The sequence below is a fragment of the Euleptes europaea genome, chromosome 12 (assembly GCF_029931775.1).
Source record: "Euleptes europaea isolate rEulEur1 chromosome 12, rEulEur1.hap1, whole genome shotgun sequence".
Lineage (NCBI taxonomy): Eukaryota > Metazoa > Chordata > Lepidosauria > Squamata > Sphaerodactylidae > Euleptes > Euleptes europaea.
In genome coordinates this window covers 39,459,036-39,481,134 of record NC_079323.1, presented here as the reverse complement: position 1 = coordinate 39,481,134, position 22,099 = coordinate 39,459,036, and the positions used below count along the sequence as shown (strand labels likewise).

General features: G+C 41.8%; 1 protein-coding gene across 1 annotated transcript in view; it reads right to left on the bottom strand.

Moving 5' to 3' along the window:
• Nucleotides 1-22,099, bottom strand: part of EPHA3 (EPH receptor A3) — a 260,564-nt gene that overhangs the window by 156,255 nt on the left and 82,210 nt on the right. Inside the window, exon 3 of the mRNA XM_056858063.1 lies at nt 3,402-4,062. Within this exon, the coding sequence (XP_056714041.1) occupies nt 3,402-3,996 (595 nt within the window). The 5' untranslated portion in view covers nt 3,997-4,062. The remainder of the gene's footprint in view (nt 1-3,401; nt 4,063-22,099) is intronic.

Genomic DNA, 22,099 nt, shown 5'->3' with positions numbered 1-22,099 from the left:
AGTAAGCTTGGACTCATGAAAGCTTGTACCCTGATTTTGTTAGTTTGTAAGATGCTGCTGAACTCAAATTATGTAAAGGGGTTATCACATTCTTATCTAAGTTCTAATGGTGGTGGGAAGCCTTTGAAGCACGGGCAGCCCATTCCTGGGGGGGGGAGGTTGAATCCGCGGCAGCCAGGAGTGGCACAGCTACATCGCCTCCTAAGAGGTTTCCCAGCCACCACGGAGAATAAAAAAGCCTTCTTTAAAAAAAATAACAAAGGCGAAAATGGGGGGAAAGCTCCCATTGAAAAGAGAGGGGCTGAGACACCAAAAAAGGTGTCGTAGCCCCAAATAAGCAGCGAGGGGCAATCCCGGGCTGGAAAGGGTTAGGAAGCTGACTAAAGTCAGCTCGGCCCCTGGGAACGCCTGGGACTGCCCCCCACCACCAGTGCCACTACTCTCTTCCGGGATTTTGTTCCCGAAGAGGCTGTGCTGGCGGGGGAGGCCCATGCAGCTCCGCAGCACCCGGGTGCTGACAGAAATGCCCCCTCATGCAGTGTAATTGCCCCTTATTCTGTGATAAGTGGGCACTTACACTGCCGCAAGGTCATGCCCCTCCAAACCGCTTTTGCCCCCCCTCAGGAATGTGCTTAACGTATATCAACTGGACAAAAGTGCCTCAAAAAATAGGGAACAGTTTCCGCACTAGTGGTAAAGGATAGCTTTATTCAGCAAATGTGAGGGGGGAAATCACACTGTTTGCAAAATACAAAAAAGTGATGTGAACAGAGAAAGCTGTTACAAATCAAGACCCAACAAGTGAAAGAATCAATAGTATGAGGAGGCTTGTGCCACTGTTTCCATACTATTAAATGGAGATGTTAATGAAAATTTAAGGTCCATCCCATTTCCTTCAGCCAAGACTAACCATTACTCCTAAATCTTAAAGTGACGGGGAAATCTATGAAATGAGCATATGAACCTGCTCTGATATGTATTTTTGTATGTCCTGGGCATTTTTCTCTCTTTCTATTTAATGCTAATTGATCTTTGTGGAGGCAGCTGCTTAAAAAAATCCAAGTGTGATAAAAGCTATGCACAGAAATTTACTTTGCTATTTCAGTTATGATCCAAATGTTTCTCCTAATTACATTCCTCATAATTAAATGCCAGCATTGCCTGCCCACTTCTGATTTGCTCTGCATATGGAATAGCAATTTTAATCTCTAGCTTTAGCTTTTTTTAAAAAAAAAAGCCTACATAGAAACCACACTGAGCCACATTGGTCTCTCAAAAGTATGTGAAAAACTGGACTGGGTTCCAAGCCTTCCGATTCCTGCTGTGTTACTGACGTCAACAGCAGGGAGGAGATTGGGTTACCAACTGCTTTTAAAGTGCCACTTAAATGACACCCTGGTGAAAATATTTGACAAATTTGGGCCCTGATAAAAGCTGTCAGGACAGCAAGACGTTATATGTAAAACCAGAGCATACCAGAATGTCCTGTCGCTTTTGTGAACGGTCTGCTCGTACAAAGCTCACTTGACGAACAAATGGGATGGAAATCAAAAAGCAGCTCCACTGAGTGCCAAGAAATGATTGCAGGATCAGAGTCTCGTTTTGCATTTTACATTCCTGGTCAAAAGTAATCTTTTGCTGTCTGAAGTCAGCAGGGACGGTATACACTGTCTCTAAAAACAGGATTCATCTGGAGGTATAAACAATGAAATAATTTGTCTGTTCTGAACTTAGTAAATTAATTTTGGATGATTTTTTAAAAATTTGCTTATATGTGGGTGAAAACGCATGGCCGCTTTATCCTTCTTTATTCCGTTTCAGCCAGGATTCAGCCAGGATTGAACGCATGCGTTTCGCCGAACGTCCGTTCGATCCTGGCTGAATCCTGGCTGAAACAGGGAATAAAGGAGGCTAAAGCGGCCATGCGTTTTCGCCCTGTGACTGTAGCAGCAATCTGTATTTTTGCACCTATTCTAAAAGAACGTTAACCTGGAAACTGTCCTACTGCATTTTTCAGAAGTGTGCTTTCTGTCAAAAAGCTTCATGCCACCACTTCAGTTCAGGCAGTGTTGTGGCATTTTGTCTGAGGTTAATAAACTCACTGCTTTCGGGCAGAAACACCACAGTTTCATCTCAAGTAAGCGAGCTAGGTTGAGAGAAAAGTGTCAATGTGCTATTGTAGGTCCATGGCCCCTCTCAGCCATAAAGCTCACAACAGGACCTTGGCCCCTTAATTCTCTCTCAGTTTAAACTATAGTATAAGGTTGTTGTGAGGATAAAACAGAGGCATGAACAATGTGCACCTCCTGGAACTCTTTGAAACATGAGTTGAGTAGATAATCTAATTTGCTGGTTTCGCAGGGGCTGCACCAGGATTGTGGCTCAGGATCTTCCAAAGAGTTTTAAACTAAATAAGATTATTCTGCTCATGCAAGAATGTTCCACTCACAGAAGGAACCTTCCATGGGTAGAAAGACTCAGTCTGCTCAGGAAAGATTATCCTACAAGAAGAAGCCCTCCTTTGGCTCCAATTGACAGTTTGAAACACTCTGGAACTTAAATATGACTGTCTGCTATTCCCATAAAACAACAGAAACTAGACTAATTGAAGTATTAATATTTTACTCATAATTACTCACAAAGTATAAACCTCTGAAGGAGAAATTTAAGTTTTTATTAGTATCGTAAATGTTTAAGGCTGTATGCTGCAGAAAACAAAAAACCCTTGAAAATAAAGTTGTAGAACTAGTATCTTGAAACACATCACCAGGTGGCAGTCATATTCATGAACAGGCCTTTGATCATTGTGTGTTATTCTCTTTTTCATGACAAAAGGATTGGTAACATGTGTTAACAGTTGTAGATACCCCCCCACACACACACCTCACTTCTTTAAGCCTCCAGTACTTTTTCTCTCAAAACAAGTCAAACCAGGAAAGTGCAAGCCCCTGGACTTCAATCAGAGAAGTGGGGCTCATGTATCAATATATATTGGTGGAGAAGAGAAAGAAAGAAAGAAAGAAAGAAAGAAAGAAAGAAAGAAAGAAAGAAAGAAAGAAAGAAAGAAAGAAAGAAAGAAAGAAAGAAAGAAAGAAAGAAAGAAAGAAAGAAAGAAAGAAAGAAAGAAAGAAAGACAGGAATGGGCAAAACAACGCACAGCGCCTACAAACAGGAAGCATGTGCAATATTGGCAGGATGAAGTCAACATGTGAGGAAGATATGGAGACCTGTGGACCCTCAAGAGAACAAGAACAAGAATGCAATCCAGCTCCTGGACTAAAAATGGAGGTAGGGGGCTAGGACTGGAATAACAAGGTCTTACTAACCTGCTAAAGCATTTTAAACCAGAACAATTCAATTAACCACCAATGTAAACCTTAGAAAAAGTTGGGTTACATTACCTTGGCAGGAATAGCCTCTTTCTTCAAAGCCAGGATTACACAAACACTTTCCTATGGGAACTAGCCATTCTCCTTCAGTACTGCAGTACATTTTGGGAGGATCTTCTTCTTTGGAATGATTAACACAAGAACCTCGCACTTCCACCAATGACTGGGAATCCATAGGTATCGTATCTGGAAACATGGCCAGGTTCTTCACAGTGAAAGGGCACTTTTTAAAGTACACTCTCACCGATACTAAGGCAACACATGCACCCACATCTTGAAAAGCCAAGTAAAATCCTTTCCTGCTGACAGGTCCCACTTCACGAATCTCTGTGTTGAGTTTGAGAATTCGATCCCCAAGATCCATCTGAGTGAAGCTCTCATCGGCAGCAATGGTATCAATCTTTGTAAACTGATGTTCTCTAAATTTGACAGAATGGTCATCATCTGACTCCATATAATACAGGTTAAAAGTTTCCTTGCAAGTGCCCAGAACAAGAGGGATGCTATTACAGTCCCGCAAAGTAAACTTGAGCTCCACATAGATCTTCTGAGCTGAGTTACGTGGTATCCAGTTTGTCCTCAGCCAGTTGTTCTGACTATGGTCCATAACATTGCAAACTTGGTAGGTTCTGATTGGAGTATAGTTCTCATCAACACCACTTATTTCTTCCCACTGAAAATGCAAATAGTAGAACAGTCATATACCATCCCATTTTAATCAGGCAATAAATCAGATGATGATCTAATACGTCCTTTGTTAATTAACACACTGAGAAGAGTCTTAGAACAAATATAACCCCATTTGTATTATCTCTTTGTTCACATTTACACATTGTCAGTTAAAGCAATGAAACATTGCAAATATGGAAGAAAACAAAGAAAAGAACCTGCATACAGACATAACTTTATAATGAAATCATTATTAATTATACCAGGAAAATAAACTTTCATAACCTAATAAACTTGGCTAGCATTTATTTTAGTTATATAGAAATAGCTGCTTTTCAAAGGTGCTTGATTTGTTCTCTACTTGAGTGATACACTGTGGCTTAAATTCCTGAAGTCTACCAGTTAATCTAGGAAGGGAGTTCCAAATCAGGGATTGATCTGATTACCTTCTATTGCTTTTTTGCACAGCTGACCATAGAAGTACTCACTGATTTGTTCTAAGGAAAACTAGGAGATAATGGAAAGAATATCAGGAAAAATAACCTAATACATGATGTAAAGACACACTATCTTGACTTAAACCAGGGGTGTCAAATATAAGGCTCGCGGGCTGGATCCAGCCCCTTAAGAGCTCCTATCCGGACCGCAAGCCAGTTGAGGCAGCCAAACCCCCCCCCCTCCAGTCCTGATCTGGGCTGGCGGGGCATGGCCCAGCCCAACCAATTGACAGTTATGTCATATCTGGCCCTTGTAACAATTAAGTTCAACACCTCGTCTTAAACAATACAGCCATAAACATGATCTTGTCTTAAATGATACAGTTGTGATGAGCAGACCAGCTTTGGTAGTTGTTTATCTCAGGATAAAGTGGTAAACTCACTGACGTCTGGGAGTTCCACCAGCCCCCGCTGCCAGCCAGTCCGGGGACTAAATCCCGGAAGAGAATAGCCACACCGACATGGGGAAGGCATTTCCAGGGGCAGAGCTGCCTTTGGGCATCTTCCTAACCCCATTCGCTCCAGGAACACCCCCTTAAGCAGCAGTGGGACTGTGCCACCTTTTTTGGTGGAGCAGCTTCGCTGTTTTCAATGGGGCATTTCCCCCTATTTTCCCTTTTTTATTTTTAAATACCCTTTTTTTTTTCCTCAATGGATCTAAACCCCCTTTAGGAATGTGCTGTAAGTCTCAATTTGCAGTGACAGTAATCTATCTTCAGTACATTTCTGTAAGTCAAAAGGATTGAAAACCTACAACCCTTTCCAAAGACTAGATGAGACACAGCTCAGCAAGCTAAGCTTTAAATCGAACCCCTGAAAATACAAGTACTGTTTTTGTGGCAATGTCCAGTAATAAGCTTCTTCACAACCATCAGAATAATTTAAGACTCTTCCAGGTAGGTGCCCTCTTAAATCTCCCAAAAATCTGTGAACCCTAATAAATAATTGTGCAAGGGATCTTTCAACAAATGGTCTCAGCATTTAAACACTGAACTTCTTAGTCCTAACCACAATTATCCATTCATTAAAATGATTTTGCTCATTAGTAGATTACATATTTTTCTTCGTATTGGCAAAATAATTGATGGAAAACAAAAGGAAAACAGTTTTTCTTCTTCTTAAAAAACATACAAAATAGGCCGTAAAATAGACTTTTCATCTCTAAACACAATTAGGCCACAGTCTCCCAATAAAAACAACAATCTGAAATGCAGGATCAGGAGCAAAAAATTGGATCGGAGAGGCTTCCTTTTAAAAATCATCTCTACATTACCTAGCATACAAGAGATGCCACAAATATTGTGCATTCAATACGTCCACATGAACTCAGGTTGTGAACAGAGCTCAGGATGTGAGTAGAGCAAGATTAATGGCAGGGTGGCTGTGGGCAGAGCCTCCATGCAGAAGTTCTGCCCAAAGCCAATCCAGGCGGGGGGGGGGGGGAGGGCAGAGCTAAACTCCACCTTCACAATGGCAAAGCTCAGCTTCACCTCCCCCTTAAGACTTTTAAAGTCATTTTTTTTAGTTGAGCTGTGGATTGCTGAGCCATGGGGGTCCCCATAAAAGGTTTCTCCACATTAGGACTTCTGTGTCAATGAAATGGAGTGACAGAGAATGGGTGGGAGATGCGACAACACTGAGAAGTGTGCAGCATGGAGAAACTGTACCTGCACACCTCCACTCTTGTCTCTTCGTGGGTATCCCAGTCAAATTCACAATCCTTACAGGTATTTTGTAACATAAAGATAAAAAGTACGTAAACTGCTCATACATTTCCAAAGAGTTATTTGGTTCTCAATCTACACCTTCTGGGTATAAACCCCGTTACACCAACAGAACAAAATGCTATGCCAGCAAAAAAATAATATGCCAGTGTATGGCCCAGGCTAGGCCAATCTTGACAGATCTCCAAAGCTAAGCAGGGTCAGCCCTGGTTAGTATTTGGATGGGAGACCACCAAGGAATACCAGGGTTGCTTTGCAGAACAAAGCAATGCATACCACCTCTGAACGTCTCTTGCCTTGAAAACCCCAGAATGGGTTGCCATAAGACAGCTGCGGCTTGAGGGGACTTCCCACACACACAGCAACAACCTCGGCACTATCAGGATCCTTTGCAAATGAAAAGGGCAAAAAGTGGAGCAGGGTCATGGTAATAAACGACTGGTGCTTAGGAGTTTTCATTCCTGCTCCACTCTAATGTAATCATACTATACTTGAAATAGCAGTGGAACAATCTAACATTTAGATACACTACCCCATCAGTGAAGTATAAGATCGATAAGTTCCGTAAGATTTAGCAATGGAACCTTGATCTTTTATATCAAGCTACACAGCATTGGAATAAAATTGTCTGTTCTGATAATAGAACTTCAGAGAACAAAAGTGGGGAATTGGTAATAGGTACAATAGGTAAAGATGCACTTAGAGCACACAACCAAAAGCCAAAGTGGGCAAGGCACTTTGTATGGTTTCTCAGGAGAAAAGGGTTAATGGATACCCACCAGGATGCCCTACTCCATTTCTGTTGTTTGAGCTGTAAAGGAAGGTCACCAAAGATTCAGCTCATACTTCAAAGTGTGACTTCCATATATTTTCTATCCCTGAAATAGAGTGCCATAAGGTGGGCAGAATTTTCAAATACTCATGACTGGAAAATATTCCTTTACCAAAACAGTGGTTTAACATATACTGCAAAATAACCTTCCCCTACTACAAAGGTCTTTGACACAGAGAACATGGGGCTAAGTATGAAGATTGTAAGAAGATTCTCTGTGGGCCATCGCTGAAAAAGACATCAGGTGAGCTATTGGGGAAGAAGTTACACCGTCAAGGCACCTCTGCTGAGAAAGCCCTCTCCCTAGTTACTAATGACCTCACTTCAAATGGTCATGGCGTATGGTGCCAAGTTTCTCCTGCAAATCTTAATATTTCTCGTATGAGAGCAACAGAATCTTCCAATACTCGGGTCCCAAACCCTATTGCTTTAGAAATAGTGTGAACAGCAAACTGAGAGCTATCCAAATAGCACCACTATAGGACATGCCAGTTAGTAATATTGCTGTCTGTCATGCAGAAATCACAGCTATGGGGAGGAGATCTGTAAGAACAGAAAGATTGTAAACCCAATTAATCACAGTTGCTTCCACAGAACTACACACCATTGATCTTGTTTGATGAACACTGTGACATTTTCAAATATTTTTGTTCTGCTCCTAGTTGGCAGAAAGTAAATCCCCTACGTATTACTTACCTCAGCAAACTTTCACATGGGGCCCATACCTCAGAACTGTGTTAACATCTTGGCCAAGTCCTTGTCATAGAACATGAATAACAGCAGGGGAAGACTCAAATATCTCATCGTTCTTCTGATTGTCTCGCTCCAGTTACTGGTTTATAAATCCACTAATACATAAGATGTCTGCTCTCAAAACATATCACCTACCATACATAACCTAATAAAATATAAAATGTGTATGTAAAAAATTACCTTTTGAATTATGGTCCTAGATGGATCCCCTAAAGTGCATACTGAATTCTGAAGCACTCTTTTGTTGTTGTGGTTTATGCAATTTACAATCCTATATAATCCTTAGTTGACTCAAAGGGAATGCTGTACAATGGGCTGGCCAAAGTAAATTCCATGGTTCCAAAAGCTTATCAACTGAATTATATTACAGTGGTAATCAGTGAAGTGGGGCAACAACAAGGGGAGTTTTTGGCCTCCATGCTCTGCTTCTAGCTCTTCTGGGGGCACTGTGTGAAAGAGGATGTTGGGCTAGATATACCATTTGTCTCATCTAACATGGCTGCTTTTATGCTCTTAAGGCTGGGCCACCAATACCAATTCTGGAAATTTTACCCAGGAGTTGTTTTAAACACCATAATTGATGTATAGCAGGGTTGAGGTACCTTGGAGCATTACACAGATTCAAAAAAGGCCAGCCATTTCAGATTAGGTGCATCAAAGAGGTTTTAGTGGACTGACGATTCAAACTGACAGAAGAAACAGGTTAGTATTTACTAAAAAGGAGAAGAGTTTTTTATATACAATGCTTTTCTCTTCATTAAGGAGTGTGTGTCTCCTCCGGGGCTTTAGGTGTGGATTCCGTGGTCAAGTTACTCGGTAACTGGGGCCCTTCCAATGTCCTGCTCTGACTCGCCTTAAGGTCAAGAATTAGCACGTTGCCTCAGACATATGAGTTCTGGGGGCCGCTCGCCTCCCCTTTCTATTCCCTCGTGGTCTCTTTTGGGTTGTCTGTCAACTTCGTCAGACCTCCCGTAGACCTGTCTCTTCCTTGGCTTGCGCTTTTCCTAATTCTTTTCTACACTTTCCCCCTCATTATCTGCTCCACCCACCAATTAACCATGATTGCTCCTTTCTCCTTTCCAGAATGTTTGTACATCACACCCTCTTTTTCCCTTCTCACCTGGTCTCTTTCTTTCTTTTCAGAGGAGTTCTCCTCGTGAGCATTGTGTAAATGGCTTACCCCTCTGCATGTTTTTTCCCTCTTGTTCTCCACCCGCCTCTTTTGCTTCGTCTCTTTCTCTATTCTCTGACCGCCCTGGTCCCCACCTTTTCCCCCTTCTGGTTTCTCCTGCTGTTTTCCCTTTCCTCCCAAATCCCGTTGGTACCCGCCCTGCCATTGCCCAGCATGCTGCCTCGGCGCAGTTCCTCTTTTGGAAGTGCCGGGCGTGGCACAAGGAGTTTCAGAGCAACTTACAATCACATTCCCTCCCTCTCTCCACAGCAGGAGGTGGTAGGTGAGGCTGAGAGAGTTCTGAGAGAACTGTGACTGGCCCAAGGTCACCCAGAAGGCTTCACATGGAGGAGTGGGAAATCAAACATGGTTCTCCAAATTAGAGTCTGCCACTCTTAACCACTACACCACTCTGCCTCTCCAGCATGAATGTGTTGTTGTCGCAAGTGACTAACGGTGTGACCCCAACCATGGTATCTGCAAGGCAACAGATGAGCAGCAGTGGTTTGTCATTGCCTTCCTCCAGCTAGCAACCATAGTCTTCCTTGGTGGTCTCCCATCCGAGTGTGGCTGACCCTGCTTAGCTCCCAAGGCCTGACAAACGTGGGCCAAATGCAGATATTTGAAAGGCTGAAATATTTGCTAAAGCAGTGATGAATTACTTAACAATATTATTCCCTTGAGTTACTTAGTATTTTAGTCTAGTTACAGTTTGTAAACATATTTTGTATTAACATATTTATGCATTATTAATAGTATTGTCAAGGTTGTATTGAGCAATTATACATGTAAATATATTACCATGCACTTAAGCATACACTCAGTATTAATCTTTGAACACATCAAAAATAATATTTATTTTTTAAACAGCCAGTGTGATACAGTTAGAATGTCATTCTAGTCTGAGAAGAAAGCAGGTTTGAATAGCCTCTGTGCTAGACAGCTTCAAACTCATTGACCTTGGGTTAGTGACTGTCTCACTGTCTAACCTATCATGCATGAAAGAGTGGAGAATAATGTGTTCTGCCCTCACCTTCTTTGAAGAAGGGCAGGATAAAACCAGAAATATAATAGGCAGATTTAAGTTATCGTATTAACATAAGTCACAGTAGTACTGGGATGCAGTAATGATTCACTGCATTGGTTAATCTTCTTCTTCATGTCCAACATTTTTTAATTCAATACATCGCTGCAAGGAGGGAAATGCTGGGACATAACTCACATGATAAAGCAAACACCAGAATATGTTCTGCAAAAAGGGCAGCAACGAACAATTATCTCTGCATTAACGTGTGTAATGAAGACCAAATTGCCCATAAAATTAAAGCGGAATGAGGTTTTCAAACCATTTGCAAAGACAGCAGAAACATCAAAACTATCAGAAACAGAGATAACCAGATTCAATTGCTATCTGTGGTAGTGGGCTTGTATTTATTAGATTGCACGCAATTAATTTTGAAAGCCCTAAAAGAGCTTTTCAATAGTTTTACAATCATGACCTTGTGGTTCTTTATGTCTAAATTAGCTTATAGATTTGTGTATTATAGCCTCTTATTCGATGGAGATACCCATTCCTTATTTACAGACTATTTTATGAGGCTTCATACCTTAGTAGCATTTTCAATCATGTTGCCTCCTGACATATAACAGAGACTATTTGATCAATGAGTCACATGTACCTTGGGGCGGAGGCATGATGTATAAATGCACTTCTTTCACAGCAATCATATATTATTACTGGTTCATATATCATTGTGTGTGTGTAAAGTGCCTTCAAGTCGCAGCCGACTTATGGCGACCCCTTTTGGGGTTTTCATGGCAAGAGACTAACAGAGGTGGTTTGCCAGTGCCTTCCTCTGCACAGTAACCCTGGTATTCCTTGGTGGTCTCCCATCCAAATACTAACCAGGGCTGACCCTGCTTAGCTTCTGCGATCTGACGAGATCAGGCTAGCCTGGGCCATCCAGGTCAGGGCTCATATATCATTACTGGTTCATATATTATTACTGGTTCATATATTATTACCCTAGGGTTGCCAACCTCCAGGTACAAGCTGGAGATCTCCTGCTATTACAACTGATCTCCAGCCGATAGAGATCAGTTCACCTGGAGAAAATGGCCCCTTTGGCAATTGGACTCTATGGCACTGCAGTCTCTCCCCTCCCCAAACCCTCCCCTCCTCAGGCTCTGCCCCCAAAACATCCTGCCGGTAGCGTAGAGGGACCCTCATAAGCCACCCCACCATATAATGAATGATAAGCTGTTGCAGGAACAGACCTCCATCAATGCAAGATGCCTCAGGGCGCTCTCCAATATGCACTGCCTAACATGAACAACCTATACAGTTACTAGGCCTCCCAACATAGTCGGAAGCCTCTTGGTAATTACTTTTACTGCCTTGTGCACTCTGATGGGAGGACTGGGGAGGAGGAACGGTCTGGCATCCCAGCAGCCCTACGTGACTTCCAGATTAAACCAGAAGTGACATGGGATGCTCTAGCATTCTGCAGAGTTTTCTGTTGAATGCTAGAGCATCCCTGGCGATGTGCTGATGTCACTTCCAGGCACATGGGGAGTGAGGTCACCATGTTGCCAGTGACATCATTAAGGCTTCCAGCAGTTGTCATGCCTTGCCTGGCCTTGCAACCTTGGCCTTGCCTGGCAACCCTAGCAACCTGCCCGAATGCTTATGTCTCTAGTTATGGCCTACCGTAACTGGTCCCAAGGCAAGGTCTGTTTATCCGGTCCTTCCTACGACAACATGAAGCGGGGGGGAAACTACCGATCATAGGAATTGCAAAAATTCCTGCTCGGCCTTGTTGTCATGGGGAGGGGGGGATCAGGGAGTCAACAGCACATAGAAAATGCCTGTGTGAGGAGGCAGGAAAACTCTTTTATGGCTTGCCACATAGCCATCACCTACATGCCATCGTATTCCCTATTACTATGTATGAGTGTGAAAGCTGGACATTGAAGAAAGTTGATAGGAAGAAAGTAGATTCCTTTGAAATGTGGTGTCAGAGGAGAGTGTTACAGATACCGTGGATGGCCAAAAAAACAAATCAGTGGGTTATAGATCAAATCAAGCCTGAACTGACCCTAGAAGCTAAAATGACTAAACTGAGGCTATCATATTTTGGTCACATTATGAGAAGACAAGAGTCACTGGAGAAGACAATCATGATAGGAAAAGTTGAGGGCAGCAGGAAAAGAGGAAGACCCAACAAGAGATGGATTGACTCAATAAAGGAAGCCACAGCCCTCAGTTTGCAAAATTTGAGCAAGGCTGTCAAAGATAGGACATTTTGGAGGACATTGATTCATAGGGTCGCCATGAGTCAGAAGCAACTTGACAGCACTTAACACACACACACACACACACACAGGCTGGAGAATTAACTTCCCAGCCAGTCAGGCCTAATTTGAATTTGAAGAAGGGCTGGAGCAATAGCATCTCTGTTGCCAATAGGCGCAAATGAATTTTTTCACATTCTTAAATATGTTTATTCCATTTATATGCTATGCATCATTAATAAGTGAGGAAATGGAAAATAGTACAAAAATAATAAAGGTTCCATTTACTCATAGGAGAAATTGAATGGGGATTTTCAAATTAAAAGATAGAGCTGTGAAATTCAACAACATTATTTTATTTTATTTTTGTGGAGTAGTTGACACAAATTATATGCATATGTGGTAGAGATGTAGTACAGCCAAAGAATATTGGGAAATGATTTCTAGAGCTATTTCTCAAGGAACAGATAAAAAGTTACCTTTCTCCCCTAAATGTTTCTTGTTGAATTATGTAGACTTCCTTCCCAAGGGTACTCAAGAATTTGTTTTAAATGCCATAACAGCTACAAGATTAGTCTTTGCTAGGTATTGGAAAAGGACGATAACAGCAAATAAAAATGAATGGTTGGAGAAACTAAAGGAATGTGCACAGTGGAATAAACTAACCTGTATGTCACATGGTAAAAGATAAGACTGATAAGTGGAAGGGTATTCTGATCAGGATGGTAAACTGAATTTAATAATATCTATATGATTGTTTATAGAATGGAAGATGAATTTGCAAAGCTTTGTATCCAAACTTTTTACTGAATACAATCTTTATTAAAAAAAAACTGATAACAGTCCTATTGAAGTATAAGTATCAGTCATTATAAGTATATAAGTCTATTCTGTTTGGCTTGGTTGGCTTCATTGTCTTGTTTTATTGTGTGATTTGTTTTACTGACTCATATCATTATCTTGATTAGTTTTGTTTTATTGTGCTAGTTTTGAGCTGCCTTGAGCAGGTCTGGGGAGGCAGCATACAAATTTCCCAAATAAACAGATAATTAATATTTAAAATACTCCCTGAAGTTTAAAAGGATGAAGGTACCTAATTCCGACTAAAAATGGAATGCGGCTCTGTGATTTAATTATCTTTCCACCAGAAGAAATGTTGAAAGTATCATTCTTTGCTAATAGCCATACACAGTTACAAGAGTAGAATCAAGCACTACTTCCAATTATCCTTATACCCACTGCAGACATAAGTTTGGATAGCAATCGGTGATACCACACAGACTGAACTTAAGTGAACCTGACACATTCACAGAAAACATACTGTGAACATGCGGCTGAGAAACAAAAAAATCAAAAGGAAGATGACAATCTGATGGGAAGATATTGATATAATATGAAGATTGCTACATGTGCTAACAAGCTCCAGACACACAGCTGGAAGTAGACGTATCTTCATATTCTGTATAAGCATCCAAGGAGTGTGTGTGGGGGGGGGAATCACGACAGCCTCATTGTCGATGTAATTACTTTATGTCACCTTGTGAACTCAGTCAAGCAACCAAATTGTCACTGAGCACAGTAAAGAGCACTTGATCACATTCAGAATCCCACTGTGTTTGGTAGTGTTCAATAGGATTATGTAAACCAAGGGAGAAAAGATGCAAACGTAGCTAGGTTTTCCCCTCTTTTGACATCTATTCAATCAATTCTTCTGGTCAAACAGTAACATATCTGCAAAGGGACTCTCACATTACAGATGCCCTGCATGGGAATATTATGATCTTCACCCCCCACCCAGCTGAATACAAAGGAACTGATCATATCACTCTCTGGTTGCCAAGCAATTGCCCTAACAAGTGGTAAACAAAGAAAAGGGAACCCTTTAATGCAGTATCTTCCAGGGATTTGCTGGGGCACGCCAGCAGGGTGCCAAAGTCTTGCGGAGATGCTGCCAAGTGGTCTGCACTGAATGCTGGAGACGAGGCAGCACAATGAATGTTTTATGTCAGCTGCAGAGCCAACAGGTGGGCACCCCAAACCCAGATAAGGGCAAATAAGTCAGTTTAGTAGAGGAATGTGGGCCTTTGTAGCTCTGAGAGCTAACCGCCAATATATGCTTTCACAAGTGATATAATCGCTATATCCTTAACCTTTTCTTTTTTTATATAATGTTTCATTTTTTAAATGGAGCAAATGGATAGGGAAAATACAGGAAGGGGGGGCATTTGAAAAATAGAACAATTCAGATAAAGGAAAAATATATATATACATTACATAGCTGCATGGCCTACATAAGTCAAGATAGTTTACCCAACATAGAAGTTTTGTTTATAGAAATATCAAGATTTTGTCGATTCCAGCCTTCTAACATCAATTGTTTCCTTAACTTTTTCTTAAGCTGGGAAATTCCACTACCAGAATTCAAAATAACTGTGTAGTGTTCTACTTCTGCATGGGGCTTTTCTGTTTCTCCTTCCTGTGAGGAAGCCCCACACCCTCCCAAATCTCCACAAAGTTGGGGTGCTTCAGGACAGGTATGATGTGCTGCTCCCAGAGGGAAAAATCAGAGTGGATCCTATCCCTATCCTCCCCCTCCACTGAGCAAAATTTGAAGCCTTCAATGGGAGGAAGAGCCACTTAAAGTTAGAGGAAGGTTCCAAGTTGGATGGTTGCATCTGCTCCATCACTAACTCACATGTGTGTAGAAGCAATTCTTTCTTGCATATAGGCTGGAGATTTGATTCTGGTCAAAATGCTGGTCAAAATATCCTGCTCCGGATATTCAAGTTTCTGAAGTGGCTTGAGTTCCCTAAAAATGGTTCATTTTGGAATAGAAAGGTTTCTTTTGAAATGGCTAAAATGTGATTTGCTCAAATGAAGACACAAGACAGATGTATGGGCTCAACCAGTTTTGTTTATTTAAATAGATGATCAACACCATTGCTTATTACCGTCAGCTAACTATTTCAAAGACAGGCTGCCCTAGGCAGCCAACCATGGCTGCCTTTTATGGGCATGTCCACCTTGGCTCCAAACTTGGCCAACAATTCCGCCAGCATTCTTTAGGCTTGTCTTCATGTGTGCCATGTGCCAAGAGGGCCCAGCCTCATCCCCTTTCCCTAACCTGCTGTAACCTGCTTCCAGGTTTGGACAGGTGCTGATCAGCAGCAAGGGTGCTGCTTCCCAGTGTACCCAGATGTACAGTGTATGATGGTCTGTTGCGGACACATCCTCCACCAACGCCAGATACCTCAGGGTGTTTGCCAATTCTCCCTACATGAGCAACCTGCCCTATATATGCCGACAAGCTGTGGCCTAACCAGTGTATGACTAGACCTAGTTCACGAAACACTCTTCCTTCTGGAACATCACAAAGCCACCAAAAAATGGTTTCTTCAAGAGTCAATCAGGTGAAACCCCAGAAATTCCTGCTTGACCCTTAATAGCAACTGGCTAATCCCGCACTATTCCACGGGAGGATGGGTGGGCCATCCACAGCAACAAAAAGCTGCAAGGCAGAGGGTGTAGCTCTTCATCATCTATATGCTGTTTTCTAACCATTGGATGGAAAGTCCCCTGCCTTGTGCCTCCTTTGAAATGAGGGAGCAGGACAAAATGATCCATGGTCCTAATGCCTTCTTTGGCAAACATCAATCTCTGTTATGCAGTAAGTTTTATGGCATGTTGGAGTATGCAACTGTAACATACAACCAAATCCACCATCAAATCAATGTCAGTATCTCCACTATTTAAGAAAGGCGTAAAATCTATCCATCCATCATTCAGTGTGGAATAAGAAACTCACATAAATGGGGGGGGGGGAATCTATTTCTGCATTTTTTAAAAAAAAATCTATACTAGCTCTTTGTGAATTTTACATTTTAAAAAATCATAGCCTTTGGCTTTCTTATTTTACAAACACAAAGAATGTAATTACATCAAACAGGTGCACAATATTTCATTTCATTAGTCCACCCCACTTTCAGACTGAATATACACAATGGAATTTCTTCCAGAAATCTTGAATACATATTTTCCTATTGTCATTTTGCATAGCATAAAATGTACAGTGAGATTCCCTTAATGCTTGCTGAAATAAAGCTGTTAAAAAGCACCAGCTGGCTGTATCAGAAATGGCTTGTTTCCAGGTCTCAAATGTCTTATTTATATACAATGGAATTCTGCCGGCTGTTTAATATTTAGAGTTAATAAATACAATCAGCAGACCTATGACTAAAGAACCACCAACACAAATATGCAACCAAAAAAAATTCTCTCTTAACTACCAATGTAACTAGGTCATTTCTCCTGACTGAACTCATGACGCAATGAGAACCAAAGTCTGATTAAGATTTTTTTAAAGAAAAAAGAAGTTATTTTATTTCCTCGCTCAAGACAGACAAGAATAAATCTATGCACTTGACATGCACATATTTGCAAAACCAACTAAGCCTTCTTCATACCGATTGCATACAAAGGATGAAAAGGCTTCAGCGATCTGGCTGCCGAAATGTAGCAAAAGGAAATGTAGCATTACTCCATTCCAGTAAACTCCACTGCCCTCAGTGTGCAAGACCTGAGCAAGACTGTTAACGATAGGACATTTTGGAGGGCATCAGTCCATAAAGTCACCATAAGTCGGAAGCAACTTGATGGCACTTAATTTAAACACACACATTGGGGGGGGGGGAGCTTTCTGTTACACAATCCAGAAGCTCTGTCTGTGCCATTGTTCCCACAAAGTGCGTACCTGTCTATACAGAAATTGCATGGTTGCCTGCATACAACATGGCACTAGAAAACAGGCCCATCTGATAGATTCCCCTACTAACTGATCTCTTCAGATTCTTATCCTCAATTTGGATGAAAAAAAGAGTCAAAACTGACCAAATATGGCACCTTATTGGAGAAAATGTGGAACCAGCAGCTTTTTTGAACCTGGGGCAGACCCAGACAAGGGGATATGAAGGTGGGCAACCCACGGACAGAAGCGACACCATGTCTCTCTAGGAAAGTGTACGTTAAAACAACAACGAGCTGATAGTACATCTTTTAAAATTCAGATTTAAAAATTACATACTAGTTTTCACAGGATTTTTTTAATAAAAAATACTGTGGGTTCTCAACCCCTCGAAAATCTGGTTAGACATTGTATCAAGAGCAAAAACAAATGAACTGCACACCAGAGATGTGGTGTTTTTTTCCCTGCGAAGACACAGCACTACCCAAAAATGCAACCCTGCTGGGGACATGTTTCTACAAGTGTGTTTAACTCTTTCCTCTGTATTTGAGATTGCACAAGGGGGGGGAAAGTCACACAAAGATTTCATTGTTTGACTTTTTGATGAATTGTGCCTTCGTGGTAGAAGTACAGACATCACAAGGCTCGTAAAGGAAGTCTATATTTGCACATCCGTCAGACCTCTTGTAGGTAACTATGCAATCTTCCATAATGCCCTGCCTATGACCTTGGTGCGAGAACAGGAACACTTCTCCAAGGATAGGAGGAATGCTAACCTTCAGACTATTTCAGTCCCCCAGAGATCCCCCTGCCTTAAGGTTAGCCTCTGAGTTACTGCATGTCAAATCATCTGTGTTTCTGATAAAGACGACCCAGTCTCAGGGCTTGAGACAAGACCACTGAACTCTTCCAATTTGAATTAAAGTCTCACATAACAGAGGTGAGCCCCACATACTGTAAGATAAGAAATGCTTTTGAATGCATGATTGTGGTATATCAATATATCTCTGTTCCTTCTGAAACACAGTTCTAATCACTTGCTTTCCTTAGACAATACTTGGAAGGCATGCATGCCAAAAGCCTGAATTTCAAGATAACAATTCTCTTTTCTTTTGAAAGAGGCAGAAAGAAGACACACAGACATCTTCCTATATAGTACCTAGGGTGGAAACTATCATGACCCCTTTCCTTTCTATAAGAAAGAGGGGGGGAAGGAGTTTGTTTGTCCTTTGACTTGAAACTTTAGGCCAATTCATCCCTTACACTTTGACCCTTGGTACAAAAATTTGCACATTTACTCAACAAAACACAGCAACATCAATTGTGAACAGTGGCGTACCAGACACAATTTAAAGCACTAGGTCTTAACTGCTAGGGAATAATCCTAAGTATATCTACATGAAAGTAAGTTCCATTTTTATTTTACTCCCAGGAAGTATTCTTAGTATTCTTTGGGGAGGGGCCATGGCTCAATGGTAGAGCATCTGCCTGGCATGCAGAAGGTCCCAGGTTCAATCCCCAGCATCTCCTGTTAAAGGGACTAGGCAAGTAGATGATGTGAAAGACCTCTGCCTGAGACCCTGGAGAGCCGCTGCTGGTCTGAGTAGACAATACTGACTTTGATGGATAAAGGGTATGTATAAGGCATGTGTTCATGTGACTGCAGCTTTAAGGCCCTAAATGGGACTTACTTTCATGTAGATATACTTAGGATTATTCCCTAGCAGTTAAGACCTAGTGCTTTAAATTGTGTCTGGTACGCCACTGTTCACAATTCACCACCTCTCCCCATGCTGCCTAGCCTATCAGTTCAAACCTTCCTCACAAGCTCCTACCTTCAGAGGTGAGGCAAACGGCCCCCAGAGACAGGGCTTTTTCAGTGCAGGCATGTCACCTGTGGAACACCTTTCTCCTTGAGTCTTGCCTGGCACCTGCTCTATTACTCCATTATTTTTTTAGGTGCCAGGCCACCAAAGCTTTTAATTACGAGGCTGATCTTTATGCCTTGCTTTTACAGTCTGCTTCTAGCCTAATTTTTTTTATGAGACTCGTTTTAAAGTGCTACATGTTTTAAGGCTTGCTATTCTCCTTCTGATTTTTTAACACTGTTTATTATTGGCTGCAACTTTTATATTATTTATGTTCTTACTACATTTTATTTCGTAAGCCACCTCAAGCAATGTCTATGAAGAGGAGGTATAGAGCTAGTCTTAAAAAATAAACAAATGCCTGGCTTTTCCCCAGTATACACAGTGGTGTAGAACAGAACAACAAAAAAGGAAGAACAGACGTTCCACAAAATCCAAGAAATCAGGGAAATTTAAATCATGGTTAGGCATGCTGAAAGATCAACATGGAAATACATTAACTGAACAGGACAAAATAAAGAAAAGATGGGAACAATACACTGAAGAACTGAAGAGATTATAGGATTACAGATTCCTTCCAAGAATAATCTTTTGAAGAACCTACCATTTTACAAAGTGAAGTGAAAGATGCACTGAGAGCAATTGAGAGAAACAAATCACCAGTAGATGAGATATCAATAGATATTCAATAGATATTCAATAGATAATCAATAGATATTCAAGCCACAGAAACGGAGGCCACCAAAATCTTAACAAATATGCTAACACATACAGAAAACAAAACAATGCCCCACAGACTAGAAACACTCAATTTAATTCCAGTTCCAAAAAAGGAGCTAGAAAAGATCCTTAAGTATAAAGATGTGTTGCTGGAGATCAAAATCAAGATAATGCATGCCATAGTATTCCCCATTACTATGTATGGGTGTGAAAGTTGGACAATGAGCTGACAGGCAGAAAGCTGATTCCTTTGAAATGTGGTGTTGGAGGAAAGTTTTACAGATACCGTGGATCGTCCAAGAGACAAATCAGTGGGTTCTAAATCCAATCAGACCTGAACTCAGGAAAAGGGGAAGACCCAAAATGAGATGGATTGACTCAGTAAAGGAAGCCACAGCCCTCAATTTGCACACCTGAGCACACATTCTTGTAAAACACTAGACAAAAAAACCTGTGTGTATACTTGAGTGTATGTAGAAGGGTACACAGAAAACTATGCAGCAATATTCACTAACTCCTATTTATTATATTTTATATGCACTTTTCAAAATGAAAATGATTTATTATCTAGCAAACGTATTCCATTTTAAAGACCAGGAAGGAAGCAATCTAGAATGCCAGCCTATGCTTTCAAAGACTTCCACAGCTTCTCACGGGCCAACTATGTTTGGCCCATTCCATAATGCAAAATTACACTTCGAGAGAATACTTTCCACAAGAGAGAAGGCAAGCACAAAGGGGGGGGGGAGGTTAATGCTTCCCTCTCCAGCTAAATCAGATTTTAAAAATAAAGCATAACATTAACTTTCAGAGATTAACTACTGTAGGATATGATACGCAGACAATTAAGCTGCCATTAAGGAAAAGCAATTGGCACACTTTACTGGCCATTCTATTGTATAAGCTGCTGCAAACGTAGAGGGACAGACAGCAGAGTGTATGATTACAAGGAATCTAAGCAGATGAGGGATAGAGGCATTACTGAATTCCCTGGCTCAAGAGAGCCCTCTGGCTACTGCGTTATAGAGTTAACCACTCCGTCCTGGTCCCTGTAGCTCACTACAGGATCATCACACAACTGGAGAGCAATGACTATTCTTTGGTAAATTTAAAATTCTGACAGTCTGCTTGGCAAGATTATCTGGTGTGCAAAGGAAGCATGTGACAAGAAAATTCAGCTGGCATCACAAAAAAAGAGTCTCTCTCTCTCTCTCTCTCTCTCTCTCTCTCTCTCTCTCTCTCTCTGTGTGTGTGTGTGTACAAGGCATTGTGCAGTTGGCTCAGACATGCTTTTTGTCATCCTTGCAAGCCTTGAAGCACCCATGCTTCAGCTCCTTGCATATTCTTGTAGTTTAGAACAGAAACACCAAAGGCAGATCGCTTAATTCTGTCCTTTCGAAGAATTTGTTCGTAACTTTGCAAAGCTTGTAATAATACACAGAAGGGCCAAAAGGTGGACAACTGAGCCTCTTGTGCTTTTTCACTCGATGCTTCTGTGTAATGTCTGGATGACAACTTGCACATTCCCAAGTGAAGAGGTCTACATGCTCATTTAGCCCACACATGTCCCATTGACTCCTTAGCTCAGCCCCTGCACTGTGATTGATTCCAAGGTCATTTCCAAGGGCACCAAACAGCTCACTGATGCTAGATTCTGCTCTAGTCCCAGATGAGGAGCCATGCTGGAGATTTCTACAACATGGGGTTAAGAGACTGCCTCTTCTGCGTAACCTCAACTACAAATGCTCCCCTGGGATTTCTCATTTACTAGTTTTCAGTCTGGGGCCATCAATCACCCCTTGCTTTGTCCTGTAACAAGTGTGGGATGCACTGGATGGAGATGGGAGGTGAAAGCACAGCGGCAGCCTCAGGGGGAAATCTCAGCAAGTCAGTCCAGCTGCCGTGTTAATTAGGCATTGTTTAACTGGCTTTTATTGGTTATCTCCATAAACAATCAAACAATAGGAGCAGGGGGGAAAGCTTGTCAAAGGGTCAGATGGTAGACTTCTAGCAAGTTTCAAGAGTTTGATCTGAAGGACAGCTCCTGTGTTAGCCCCAGAGAAGACACTGCACTAACAGCCCATGCGTCTGCTAAAAAGCAGGCGCAGCACCGCCGTTCTTGCCGCTGGCTTGCCGGGCTGAAAGGGGACAGGGAGCTGCCCACGCCCCAGGGATGCCCCCGGGGACACCAGAACGACCCCTGGAATGCCGGCACAGGACTTTACGTCAGTGGGACTCCCGTGGGGCTGCTTACGGGGGTGTAAGTAGCCCAGACACCTGCGTGGCACAGCCCCTTCCTGGCCTCCTGAGGACTTTCATCCTCAGAAGTCAGGAATGCACTGTAAGTATCCTGAAATAGTGAATCTCTTCCTCCTTACACAACAGCCCAGAAGTGCAACACTGGCATCTGTTGTTCCAAGACAGGATGACCGGGTAAGATG